Source organism: Dermacentor silvarum, chromosome 2 (genome assembly GCF_013339745.2).
Source record: "Dermacentor silvarum isolate Dsil-2018 chromosome 2, BIME_Dsil_1.4, whole genome shotgun sequence".
In the NCBI taxonomy this organism is placed as follows: domain Eukaryota; kingdom Metazoa; phylum Arthropoda; class Arachnida; order Ixodida; family Ixodidae; genus Dermacentor; species Dermacentor silvarum.
The window spans coordinates 217,164,870-217,179,011 of NC_051155.1; the positions used below are offsets into that span (position 1 = coordinate 217,164,870).

At 42.1% G+C, this 14,142-nt stretch overlaps 1 protein-coding gene across 2 annotated transcripts in view; it reads right to left on the reverse strand.

Moving 5' to 3' along the window:
- Positions 1 to 14,142, reverse strand: part of LOC119442639 (phosphatidylinositol 3-kinase catalytic subunit type 3) — a 34,571-nt gene that overhangs the window by 19,857 nt on the left and 572 nt on the right. The window contains exons 1-8 of one of the 2 annotated variants that reach the window (XM_049662273.1): positions 14,025 to 14,042; positions 10,673 to 10,861; positions 6,919 to 7,062; positions 5,634 to 5,757; positions 4,836 to 5,018; positions 4,321 to 4,392; positions 1,550 to 1,654; positions 1,032 to 1,124 (exon numbers count right to left, since the gene is read on the reverse strand). In XM_049662273.1, coding sequence (XP_049518230.1) covers positions 1,032 to 1,124; positions 1,550 to 1,654; positions 4,321 to 4,392; positions 4,836 to 5,018; positions 5,634 to 5,757; positions 6,919 to 7,062; positions 10,673 to 10,803 — 852 coding nt within the window. In that variant the 5' untranslated portion in view covers positions 10,804 to 10,861; positions 14,025 to 14,042. Of the gene's footprint in view, positions 1 to 1,031; positions 1,125 to 1,549; positions 1,655 to 4,320; positions 4,393 to 4,835; positions 5,019 to 5,633; positions 5,758 to 6,918; positions 7,063 to 10,672; positions 10,862 to 14,024; positions 14,043 to 14,142 lie in introns of those variants that run through there. The other variant, XM_037707583.2, reaches the window with a different exon arrangement.

Consider the following 14,142-nt stretch of genomic DNA (forward strand, 5'->3'; position numbering starts at 1 on the left):
CACAATGTACAATGATGTGCTAACTTTACCTTTAGCTGCAGCTTCACAGCATTGTACTTTTTAATGCCATGAAGCCACACTTAACGGTTCAAACTTACTAACTTTTGATGAGTGCATGCGTGGGAGTTAAGGTATAGTTTGGCCAAGTTTGTCACACATGGGCAAGCTCTGTTGTGTGCTTTCTCACTTTTTTTTTTTTATATGGCTCCACACTTTTGTGCTATTCGACTAGAGCTCAGTAGTCTGCTTATACACCCCGACACTGATAATTACTGAGTAGAATCTCAGTAATTCGAACTGACACGGTGGTCCCATCATAATAATGTGTGTTTCAATGTACAAAAACACCCGGTCATTCCAACTCCCGAGCATTAGCGTCGGTTGCATCAGGGGTGAGATAGCACCGACCAGCTGGACTGACGGCCGTAAAGTGGCGTTCAGGTTTGCATCAATCTGTCAACTACCACAAACGCCTACCAAATGTGTGTGTGTGTGCATACTGGACAAAACGACCAAAAAGCTCATTTGCGGACATGAAACTTCGAACTTTATTTGCACAACAATGCCTAAACTCGCAGCGTTGCAGAATCAAGGTCGCACATGCAACATCTGAAATTCGTGACGACGCACATCAGGCTGTCCGATGGGCGGCGATGCTGCTGTAAGCCACATTTAAATGTGAAATTAGCATATAATCCCCACCCCGACTTCACTGTTAAATTTTTTTTGCATTTTGGGGGCGAGTTATACCTGCAATAATACAATATTTGGCCATTGTTGTCCTGGTTGTAACCAAAAAATCGGTCAGCGATAATCCACAACTCGTCACACGCATGTTTATTTCAGTGCACATGCACAGAGTCATGCAGCTCCGCACATAAGCCCCCATTCAGTAAGCTTTCTTTATTTTACACTCCATATAATCCGAACAAATTTTCGGCCTCGAGTTAAAATCATCGAGATTAGACTAATATCAGCATTGTCCCCATGACATATCATATGCAGGAGCTAGTAGTGGCAGCAACAATTACCTTTTTCTGGCTTTGTAAATAGAAGCGAAACTTCCACACCAAGTCCTGCTCCTCCGAAGTCAGGGTCTTGGTTGAGGGGTAGTTCACTATCACCTGTGCAACAAAGAAATATGTTTCACAACAAAAGTACTATAAGACACTGCAGTCCCAAATACAGGCGACAAAAAAAAAAAAAAAAAAAAAAAAAAAAAAAAAAACAAATTAAAATTACAACATGACAAGCTACGCAGCATAAAAAAGAAATTTACCACTGAATGAAAAGCACCTGCTAGAGACACACATATCTGCTATTTTAGACTAACATACGCACACAATTACTTAAATTACTTAAAAGCCTTTTTTAAGCTAAGTGGCTTCAAGATATGTTGAAAACGAAGTGCTTATATGGTTGCTCCTTTAAATTAATCTATCCCAATGCTTTGTTTGTAGTGCCAGCAGAGGCAGGTTGGACATAACTGTTGGCCTTTCTTTTTTTGAATGCTGGTAAGCATTTCACCATGAATTTGCTCCCCACTCACGTTTAGCTGATCTCGTGTGGCCGCGTTGGGCTTGAGGTCCTTGTCGGTTAGGCCTGAGCGAAGACTGCGCGACAACTTGTGATGCTTGCTTTCCACCAGGTTCTCCTGTCAGACATTGCGTACATGGACAGTTTTCCGTTGAGAGAAACGCTGTGCCGTGCATCATGTATGACAAGCGGGCAAAATGAAACAAGGCTGTAGAGACAAGAAAGTGTGAAGAACTCATAATAGGCAGCTCGTTGCTTTGTACCTAAAAAGAGTGCATATGCTAATCATAAAGACTGAGCAGTGAAAACTCCTCAAGGGCTGAAAAATATTGCATGAGGACCAGTGCATCGGGAAAAATTTTTGCAAAGTGAGAAGATTCGAGACAAAGATGTGAAAAGGGTCCACAGCATGATTTGAACAACTGAGTGGACATCCCTCAGACACACAAGCTTGAGGCACTCCATTGCCTGCCCACTGCAGAGTGAATTAACACAGTACTATACGCAGGTATCAGAGTCAGCGTATTAGAGTTGTACATAAATGTCAAATGAGTGTTCACAAACAACAGCATCAAAACTGAAAAGAAACGAGCTATAAAGAGTGCTGCAACACATCTGTGCATACCATGGCAGCTAGCTGAAGTCAGAAAACGGTGTCTGCTCGTTAACAACCAAGATATGCCTCTAATCTCGTGTTTACAGTGACATCACAAGATAACAGGAATGGCGTGATGTCAGCAAAAGCACAAAAAATAGTCATGTTAACCACATACACTTGTCATGTGGTGCTAGCTGATATCACTTTCTTATCACATTGTATACAATTGACTTATCACATTGCATACAACTGAATATATGAATTCTTTTTATGATCTCACTGTCTAATTGGTATGTGGCCTTCAAGCTTGTACACTTGTTCATTCGAAAGCCTCTTGGTCAAGTAAAGTTTTCACTACCACATTACGGCTTCAAAATACCTACTTCGCAGTTTTCCTCCCACATGCACTTGTTTTCAGTTAAAAGCCCATAGTTCAAATTTGCTAATAAAAAAAGGACCGAGTCATTTAAAATTATTGGATTTACGTTGAATGGTAAAAAAAAACTACAATACTGAAAGCTTTTCATAAGAACCTTTGTGGCTTCCAAGGATCTCATGATGCAGGAGAGCACTCATTTCTTTCATTTATTTATTCTTTATTAGCTCTTTGCAAACTAAAGCACTCAAACAGGCTAGACAGTTCAATTTTGCCATCCATGCTCTGCACGTGCTTGCAGAACCAACTCCCTTGTTCATGGTGCCGACCACTGTCACCATGTTCCTACCACGTCTGCTCCATGGCAGACATGGCAGGAACATGGTGGCCAGTGACCACAAGAAACTTTGCAAGCTGCCATTGTGTGCCACCATGCTTGTCGGCATTAAGGCAACAGATAGCATAAACAAAAACCAAAGAGTGCTGCCATCACGTAGGACTTCAATGCACTGCTTGACCTAAACTAAATTGGCAAGTTATGTTCCAAAGCTGTACGGTGGACTATGAGGGGACATCGAATGGAAAGGCTCCATCCACATCACTTTGGCAGTTTGCATTTATCGAACTTGTACCGAAGCTTAAGTATGAGAGTATCTTTGCATCCTGCCCTTGCAGAAATGCCGGTGCCGTAGCCAGAAATGGAACCCGTGGCTTGACGTTTAGCGACAGAATTAGGGGTGTGTGAATGAATAGTAATTTTCGAGACCAAATTGAATAATTTTCGAATAGTTTTAGAATAATTTCGAATAGTTTTAGAATACTGAACAGTCTATCTAGCCATAAGTACAAAGTGATGTTCACAACCTTAAATATTCACAGCATAAGAAAGTTTCTGTCATTACACTGCACATTATGACGTGCTGCTTATTAAAGGCCCAAATTGTCCATTAAGAGCGAACAAGCACTTTATTTGCATACAAACATTAGTGGTTTAGCCTTGGAAGTGTGGCTCCCAGAGTGACGCAAAGTGTACTCCATGACTTAATTTCTCGTGTTTTATGTCCACTATGGCAGCTGAGATGACATTTATCCCAAAGTTGACAATTTGAAGCCTTCTGAAACTATTAGCAACGTATTCGCATTTACAAATAGTGACAATTCGGTTGAAAGATTGAACTGACTAAGCCAATATTTGATTTGTTGTTATAAAGTTTCGAATATTTGCACACCCATAAATAGAGTGATATAGCCACTGATCCTCTGAAGCAGCTCTGTTGAATATCTATAAACGCTCGCAACAGTTATGTGTGCACACAGATGAGGCTAAGCACAAAGCACAAGGGGGAAGAAAAGCAGTGAGGGAAGGGTTGATGAAAAAGCACAAAGGGAGATTTTATTGACTTTGAATGACTGTTGCTTGCTCGGACACTTGCTTGTTGGTTTCACATGGTCAATACATGCTCACGGCCCCTTTGATATGTAATGCTACATGCTCCATACAATACACAATTTACTGGGTGGTACACGAGACATACCGTTGTCTTGATTGTATGCATGGCTCCTACTAAACTGAAATAGCGTCACTCTGCTTTACCCTGAGTTCCACTCAGCAACCAGCATTTTCCATTTACTTTACAGAATAAATCAAAGTCTAAAGAAACATTAACTAACAATCTGGAGTTACAATTTGAAAGCTTTGCTCTAGGGCATAAACCAGCACCGTAGTCGCAAAAGCGAACACCTAACACTGCAAGATGTAAACAGCACTGTAATGTGCCAGAAAAACTAAAAGTGTCCAAAAACATCTTACAAGAGAGACATCTGGATCCGGCACAGTCACAATCTCTGCTGGTAGGCTGGCTTGGCATGGGTCATCTCCATCCTAGATGCAACACAGCAAAGAATGGCAGTTAATGCCCTTGCCTGCCCTGGCATTCTTTTGCTTGTTATGACAATTAACATTTATTGATGCACTGAAGCTGCCTTGACAGGAAACTAAGATAGCGTAAGAATAGGCAACTGATAGCAATCATAACAACAACCACGACATGCATGTAGAAGGAACAACGAAGGCAAAGGCTTGCAGCAATAGAGCCTGCTCCTAGAAACTGTTCTTTGTACATTTATTTTACTACTTAATTTCCTATCCAGGATTTGACTATGTCCCATCCTTCCATCTTGAAAGTGCCGATGATGAGCTAGATCAGAAAGCTTATCAGATGAAGACTACAATGATCTCAGGCATTTGTCAAAGGTTCCTAAAACCTCTATGAGCCAACATGCCGCTGTGAAACAAAACGAGTCAGTCCCAGGTGCCTCACCCACCTTTTCAAAATAGATGACGGTGTACTCTTGGTCACGGAACACAACTCTGGGGAATTCAATCATGAGAAACATTTGGTTGGAACTCGACTTTTCCTTGCTGTTCACCACTTCAATCTCACGGAAGGTCAGCCTGTCCAGCCAGTCAACCTTGAGCAGGCGGCCATTGCGGTGCTTTTTGCTCAGCTGAAAGGTGCAAAAAACAAGATTTTGGGTTGTGCAGGCAGTGACAACCAACACATAAGTATACAAATAGAATGCTGTAGTGCAAGCCTATGTGCAAAGTGCATATGCCAACCCAACTTCTCCGATTTCTTTTTCATCAGCTCATTGTAAATGAGCACCACCTGGACACAAAGCAGAGGTTGGTGCTACAGAGTAAATACATATAAATATGGCTTATTTAGACCATATTTCATGCTGCAACAGTCGTATTTCCTCTGAGTCAGCTGCTCTGCACAGCTTGACTTCAAAAAAAAAAAAAAAAAAAAAGATCCTGACCATAAACAGCTTTCCCACCCATTTATTGAAACAGAGGAAAGTGCAAGCAAAGCAAAGACGGTCATTTGCACTTTATGTGTCCAAGAAAATCAGGAAATTGTACACTAGCATAACGTCTTTACAGTAAATTTCTCAAAAAAAGATCTGGTCATTGGAAAATTCTACACGTGCCCAAGACACAGAACAGCCTTTTCTCTACAGAACTTTCATGACGAGTTACAGAAAGAATGAGAAGGCATGAAGAACTGTTAACCAATTACTTAATTGTGGACACACACTTTTGCATAGTTCTCTTCTTACCTTCACCAGCCTTGTCATCTGTTCCTTGGAGCCAAAAGCCTTGCCTGGAGTCTGCGTCTTGCTGCTACCATCTGCCTCGAAGCCAAGCCATAGACGCAGGTCGTGGATGCCTTGCCGCATTGCCCTAGCACAAATTGGGCAGGTTAAATTTACAGCCATATATACCAATAAGCGTTTGCAAATTAACTGACAACAAAAGAGCCATTAACCATTCTATAGTTTGGATTAAGCTTAGCTCGTCCATAACAAGTCATTTCCAAATCATTTGGAAAAGCCTTGCTCGTCTGGGCTCATTATGATGGCAATTTAACATTTTCCACGAGATATGTGCCTCCCGTCTTGTGGAATTCACACTCTAGGCAAGCTTGTATATCTCAGTGTAATGAACCAGTTGAGGGTTTAAAAGGACTGCTAAAGGCAAATATGAAGTCAGTGTGACTGATTGCCTATTCGGAATAGTGTATTTATTCGAATATAAGGCAAGCTTTTCTTCTCACACAGAGCCATATTCAGAAACTGAACCCCTAAGCAGCATCCCTTTCTGTACACAAGAACCCACTAAACCAGCAATATAGGCGTCTTTAAAAAAATATTGAGACACACAGCGTTACTAACAGCACTCTATCCAAGTCACATCATTCTCAAGTTCACCTAGGCTACAGGATGTGCACCAAAAATGTCATGATGTCGCTGAATGCCTTTTATACCCATTGTAATGGCTCAGGTACTATGACATCTCGCTGCTGAAAGGGTTCAATTCCCACACACATCGGAAAAGGTGTGAAATGCAAGGACATTCATGTACTTTTAACTTGGATGCATGTTACACATGAAAGGTGGTCAAAATTGTTATAATGGCATTCACTACATACAGCACACCCTCCAAGCCTGCAAATTTGCAGCATTGTAATGCAAAACACAAACAATTATTTGTGGCTCTTTGCTACCCTAAAGCACTGCATGACATTACGTCTTGTGAAAGCAAAAGTATTGGCCACTCCCGATTGGTCACTCCAAATGAAATCCCTAGGTCTCATGACAAGTCCCGTCCATGGCTAGTAAATTTTTGTGAATGAAGGCTGCATAAAAAGGCATCTCATATTAAACAAATGCAAGAATTGTCAGAAAAGGTTCACATGTGAATGGACACTGGCTATGCACTTGGTTCCTACATTTCACCAGGTACAATGTTAAGAAATCTAAAAGTTTCTTAATGATCAACTTAACCACCCAGCCAAGAAATAATATAATTTTGCACATGGAGTACATCAAATCAGCAACTTACCCATACTTCCCAAATATTGCAACTGTGGTGCCCCCTACAGGAATGCTTTTGCGGGGACCATACACATCCCACACTGTCAACGCCAGCACAGCATTACGTGGGAGGTCGCTGAACTTCAAAGGAAGCTTGAGCCACTCGTTCCAGCTGTGCACAGATAAAACAAAATAAGACTAAGAACATTAGTGACATAAGTCAACTTTGCTCAATGCTAATGAACTACACTATAGTAGAAGCCCTAGCTTTAAATGCGAAGCACTTCTTTGTCTAGTCGTAGCCAAGGTCAGAGTGCGGTCATGCTGAAGGATGTGATAATGTTTTGATGACGTTTGGTCTCCGAAAAATGTGGGCTGACCCCGAGATAGCGCAGTCTTAAAATGTGGATATAGTGCAAATTAAGGTGGTCAATTGCCTGGTACTGAACATACTGCAAACAAACACTGGATATAGTGCGATTAAGGTGGCCAGATTGGCCAGCAAAGGACATAGTGCAAACAAACACCGGATATAGTGTGCATTAAGGTGGCCCCATTGGCCGATACCGGACATTGTCATCTTTCCACTGCTTTTACTCTGTTGCTGTTACTTTTGTCACATCATCGTCATCATGCAGTCTTTCAGCTGTCCACATCATGTCGTCATCGCAAAGTCGCCGTCATTCCGTCGTGGTTTTTCCTTTGTTATTTTGTCGGAGCAACTGCACTGTCGTCAACCCATTGTTGTCATGCCATTGCCCTGATTTCACCTTCGGCATGCCTTTGTTGTCATGCCATTGTCATTATGCCATCATCGCTATACCATTGTAATCATTTTAGCATCGTCACCTCATTGTCGCCATGTCGCTGTCGTTACACATTCTCAGATCATCATACCATATACCATCGGCATCAATCCAGCATCGACGTCACGTTGTCGTCACATCATCCTTACACCATAGTCGTCACTTCAGCGTTGTCCATCCCATGGTCATCACGTAGTCATCGTCACATCATTGTCGCCACTCCGACCAGCATCATCCCATGGTTGTCCCACTTCTTCGTCATGAGAAGACTCCGTCGTCCTTGGGCATTCTATGCGGCCAAGCACGACGGAATTGCACTTGCCCGGGCTCCTTCGAACGAAGCAGCAAGAGATCAAACATGGCCAAACAGTGGTTTCCCCATTACACGGAGGAAGTGTTTGTCGTCACCCTAAGCATCATGAACCGAGTGTCCGCTACACGATGTGGCGGTGTCATCAACCACGCATTCCCCAGAGGGGTCGATCTTGCCATTTGTGAGTATGTCTCATACTTCAGTACGCATATGCCGCTACTATCTGTAATGGGTAGCATCCATGCAGTTGAGGAATCATCAAAAACAAGCACTTAAGAGGAAGCTTTAGCTCGGGGCCAACTCCAATGCCACCTATTCAAATACATGTAAAACGCTGAAATGCTTTTACGAGACAACCCCCAGCACAATTTGAATGAAATGTGTTGTATTTGAGAAAGAAAGTTAAATTCTAATAATGGCAGGAAGCATAATTTTGATATATGGCCTGGCATGTTTTACAGAATTTACCAAAAATTAGTATGTTTCAAGAAAATATAAATACAAGTTTACAAATCCGTAATCTGAAAAAAAAAACTAAAAAGAAGGAAAAGAAAAACAAATATAGCAGTTTTGTAAACTGATGTGTAAGAGAGTCTAAACGGACAAATTTGATATATTAATTTACAGCTTATCTGAATTTGTTACACTGCTTACAAGGGTTTTGCAGGAGTCCCCCCCCCCCCCTACTCACATAACAATAGTATTTTTAGAGCGGTGTATAATACATGAATTTTGTCCGCTTTGGATGTATTATTAGGTGCAGCTTACAGAATTGTGATAACATTTTTCATTGCTCAGTTACATAGCTGTAAGCTTGATAGGCTCACCCTTTCAAATTTTGCAAATTTTTAGCAAATTTTATTAAAACTGAGTTGAAGTTGTAAACTTCATAGTTTTTTTTTTTCAATTTTGTGATCTTGTGAAATTATGTGAAACATTATGTGAAACATAATGACACAAATCAATAATCCACTTCCTACAGTCACTAAACTTTAATTTTTTCTGTTAAATGCGACAAACCGCATCAAAATCGGTGTTGCAGTTGCCAAAAAAAAATATTCATCAAGGATGGTTCCTGCCTTAATCTTTTTTGGTCTTTAACAAGCATCACATTTCTAAAACAGTAAATAAAATTGAATGTTTTTCTATTATTATGAAATAACAGGTATGTTGTTCAATAATCCATGGAAGGAAGGTGGTAGGCAGAATTAACATTAAGTAAGAAAAGGTTACAGAACAGACATGGACTCAAAATGGTGTGGCCAAAATTAAAAACTGAATTTGAGTGTGTGAATGCATTGCTCACACTATGTTGTTCACCATGCAGAAGAAGGCCCTTCTCGCTCTTGGCTTGGCATTTCATACCAGCAGTGCCCAAGGTATGAGGGTATATTTCACCTGATAGATTAGTGTATGGTGCTATTAGTTATCAGAGGCTAGGACCCATGTGATGCCATGTCGCAGTAGCAAAGTGCATCTGTATGTCGTGAACCTAGCTCAGAGCCATGTGCGACTGAGACTTTGCAGATGCTTTCACCCACAGAAAGCGAATGCCGCCCCAGTGCCATGCTCTTTAAATCGTAACGGTTGTGTACAAATATGGGAATAAAGCACTCTATTGGTTAATGCAGGGCTGTATTTTGCCATGACTTTTCAGCTTCCATTCTCTTTGCTCTTCGTCAGTGTCTTGCATGGAACTGTGCCCTCACTATCACTGGATCAGCCACTCAGCAGAGCAGATGACAAGAAAGTGATAGAGTTAGAGGAAAAGAAATCTTACAAAATATGGCTGCTGAAATTGTCTCCATTGCCGCATCATGCCAGTGAGTGAATGAACCCCCCACGGCACACCTCTTGCATGTTGGAGAGTCAGAGATAAAATACACATCTCTCTTTACAGGCAATATCCAGTCAGTAGAGGGCATGCTAGCCAGTAATCCCCACAGCTTCCACATGGTGGATTTCCAAAGAACTTGTTTCATCAATCAGGACAAAGAGAATAGGAGAGCACTAGAAGGAGCCCATGAGCTGTGGGGATGCATGACTCTCACGCGTCCCTGATGTTGTTTTCCCCGCATAGCTTGCGTCTCCTGTAATCCGGCTTCTCCGCATGGCTAAGCGCCGGCGGCGGTCGTGGTGGTTGCGGCGTATTGCGAGAGATGGCGCGAGTGTCGCGATGCTAACGCCACCGAACGGCGGGGTGACTTGGGAGCAAAAAGACGAAGGCGCTTCCTCTTCGGCGTGGGGGCGGGGGGCAGCGCGGACCTTTTGCGCATGCGCCGATCCACGCTTCACGAGACCGTCTCGCGTGGCCAGGAGCAGGGCACCGGTATGGACATACACGGATCGTTCGAACGTGCCACAGTTCGCGTGACCATACACGTGAACGACTAGGCAATGGTGTCATAGCATGGGGCGAACATATTCGCTCGCTATCCGGTCGCGGTGAGTCGGACTTCCTTGATTTGTCGCGGGCCCATGTGGATGTTCTATGCGTAGTACTTCGGCTAGCATGCATTAGTGTATGAAAGGTGCAATAAATGCTCTTTTGATTGTTTGCACAACTGTGTTGTCGTTCCTTTGTCCCAAGAGCACGTATGAGACCCCACAGAGCTTAATGGGCAATCATGACACTGATGCTAAACTTCCACTTAAATGCTTACTTCCAGCGTGTAGTGAAGGGCTTGTAGGAGGTCTGGACAGGTAGGGCCAGTGGTTTGCCACCAGAGAAGACCTGACAGGAGACAACAAGATCTGACCGGTTCTCATCGTAGAGGCTTGAGTGCCTCAGCATGGGGTCACTGAGGAGGGCTTGATGGCTGGGCTTTTCTCTTGTGCCTTCGAGCGTACCCCTGAAAAAAATGAAGTGCAGGCATTGCTCCATAAATGACCCGAAACCTTAAAACAAGCTTTTTGGAAACATTCTTGAGTGTTATTCCACAATGTAATGATGTGACAAGGCAGTATTAGATGTTTCAGCTTTTGTTCAACTGAAGCTGAGCGTTTAAACTACAAATGTGGTGCCCAGACGTTTCCTAACCCCTTTGCATAGTACTTATGCATGCGTCACTGAGGCACTAAGGGTCGGTGTTAAAACCACATATATGAATGTGGGTAGCCAGAGTGTGGAGGCAGCCATCTGTTATTTGCCCAATCACTGTACTTTTCATATAACCTAGGTTTCAACTTGCAGGCAAGGCTATACCTTTACAGTTACAGTAACCAGAAGTTATTGTTTCCACATAAAAGATACCTGGAAGAAAAAAAATTGTTGTCCACACGACAATTTTGTCTACCTGACACATGCCGTCAGGTGGACGACAATTTTTCCCCTTGTTCAACTTCCTCCACCTTGCAGATTTCTGCAAAACTAATTTGCCATAGACAAGAAAGATACTGTTAGCATTCTCAACACCCCATGATGAGCATGTCAATAAAGGTATTAGCAAACAAGCAAGCAAATACTACCACACTGCAAGAAACACCCAGACAGACACTCTCTGGGTGACAACACACTGACTGACTCAAAATTATCAATGTAGATAGCTTGCTGTGAGCAGCAGTTATAAGCAAAGAAATTAGCCCATCATGTTTGCTTGTTTGTGATGCTTTGGCTCCGGCCTAGCAGAACATAATAAATATTTGAGAGCTGATAAACCTGTGGTCAAACGTACAAACCTACACCTATACAGTTTCAAGCCATGCTTTCTAACCGCTATGCCATTGCCACTTAGCAAAAGCAAACAAATAATACTAGCAGTACAAAATCATCCTTGCACTTCAAAAAATGTACACAATGCAAGAAGTTAGTAGTGTTGTGAAATTGATGTGTATACTTGCGTAAAGATTGTGTATGGGATACAAAAAAGAATCCTGTTTGGCTTTTGCAAGAAATTATATCGAATATAATGTAGGTTTGAAATTTTACATGGTAGTCAAAGGGTCACGTAAATAGGTCATGTAAAAGGGTCGTTTTGGAATAGTCTGGATATACATTTGTGGTTTACCAAGAGACATCAAATGCTCCACATCTGACATGAGGAAGATTCCCTAAGATGCGCAGAACTATAAATAGTAGACGAATAAGAAAGAATGTATGTTTTGGATATGGTGTCCATGATAAAGCACAAAGAATAACAGTTAAGCACTATATCACTATCTTTTAGCATCAAGCAGCACTGGAATTCTCGCAAACATTTCCAGGGTACTAGGAGGGGTCCTCAGAATCATGTGGGAGTTTTTTCGTTCAATGAACCATTTGATGCTCTCACATACATAAACACACACACACACACACAGCTTATGTCGTACTCAGAAGTGGGTGCAAGCATGAAATGCAGTTTATTAAGTCAGCCACTACATGTGTATCATTTCCCATCATCTAAATCTGCTGTAAATCTCGCACACGACTTTTTTTCAATGGAATAATCTCTGCACATACCACACTGCTTCATGAAATGAAGCTTCACCACATCTCTCAAGTTCTCTCGCACATCCTTTTTATACTATGCTATATATACAAAGGCTTCTCTTTCTCTCCACCCTCTGATCAACAACGTCCTCAACCTTCGCAACAATAATGATTTTGGTGGCAGTTGTTCCACAATTTCTCTTCATTAACTGAAGAATTATTCCTCCCCTAGCATACGCAACGCACTTCATAGGCAGCAGGAACTTGCTGACACAACTGCTAGCAGCTTAACCTAACAGGTAGATCAAAGAAAGCGAAGGTCAATTCTTAGTATAACGAGTTGTGCAGAATTCCCCTCACTCTGCTCTACTCCACTGAAAGGCGTTGTTCAGTGAGAATGAGAGAGTAGCAAGAACAATGGGACCATGTATCACTAACACAGCTGTTATGGCGCCATAAATGCATACAAAGCCAAGGACACCCAGAACAAAATACAGAGATCTGAGGCAAACACATTGCACAGCTTATTTTCACAACCGATTTCACCATGCTTATCATGAAGAGAGTAAAAGCTAAATTGTTCAAAGCTTTTTTATGCAGTGGATATACTAAAACAGATCTGACCATTAATATTTGCAGCCTGTTTTATCATGATGTGCACAACATGGCAAAACAATTGAACCTGAAGGTCATGTACAAGACCAACGATATTTTGGTTTACCTACATTGTGCAACTGTATGCAGAATACTGAGCATGCTGGTAGAACTATTGGTCTATAATTTTGCAACAGGTAATGCTTGTCAAGCTTTGCCTTCTCTTACCGTTCTTTTTTATTATTATTATTTTTATTGCATCCAATAGGAAATCACTCGTGGCCTGGTCTTTACTGACTTTACAACTGGGTAGTACCGTGGGTGCATTCTTTAACATAAGTACAGACCCTCATCACATTTCAAATTGCTCTGCATTGTACACCGCAATGCTGTCATTTGTTTCTCTGAGCTATCATTCAGAATCAGAATAATGCCATAAACCACAAACAGCAGTGATGACAACTGCTATGTCAAATAAACCAAAATCAAACCAGATTTCGTATACTCAACTTCACAAGTCACGTTAGCCACATAGGCAGAAGTTTGCTCTTAGCTTTAAAACACAGCCACTGTTGCATATTTAACAATAATTCTTCAAGAACACTGCCAAGCAACAGAAAGCGAAAGTGCGTATTATGTCCTACGCACTGAAACATATGAAGCTCAATGTTTAAAAACTTATCAGGTTTGTACATTTGGATGCATATTCCTAAACCAGCTCAACTAATCCACAGCGAAGGTACGGGTGATTAGCGCACGCGCGGTAAGTCAACGTGCTTCGGGTATTAAAAAACTGTGAATATGACAAAGAGTTAGCGGTACGCGTGTTTGCCACGCTCCGCGAACGACCACTGTGATCAAGTTCCCCTCCCCCAACAAAAGATAAACAAAACGGGAGGAGGGGGCTATCAACAAACGCCCTCTCTAAGACAAGCAACCCGCGCAGGTAAGGCTCTCTTCCGGCCCGTCTTTGTAACAAGCCTAGCACAAGATGCAACGTCAAGACCGACCTTTACGCCAGACACTTCTGCGCGATCGGATATCAGCCCATACCCGTTTCACCTGTTATAGCAACTGTACCGAAGCGAGAAAGACAACATCCGAAAGCACCCGTTCGAAAAACATTCA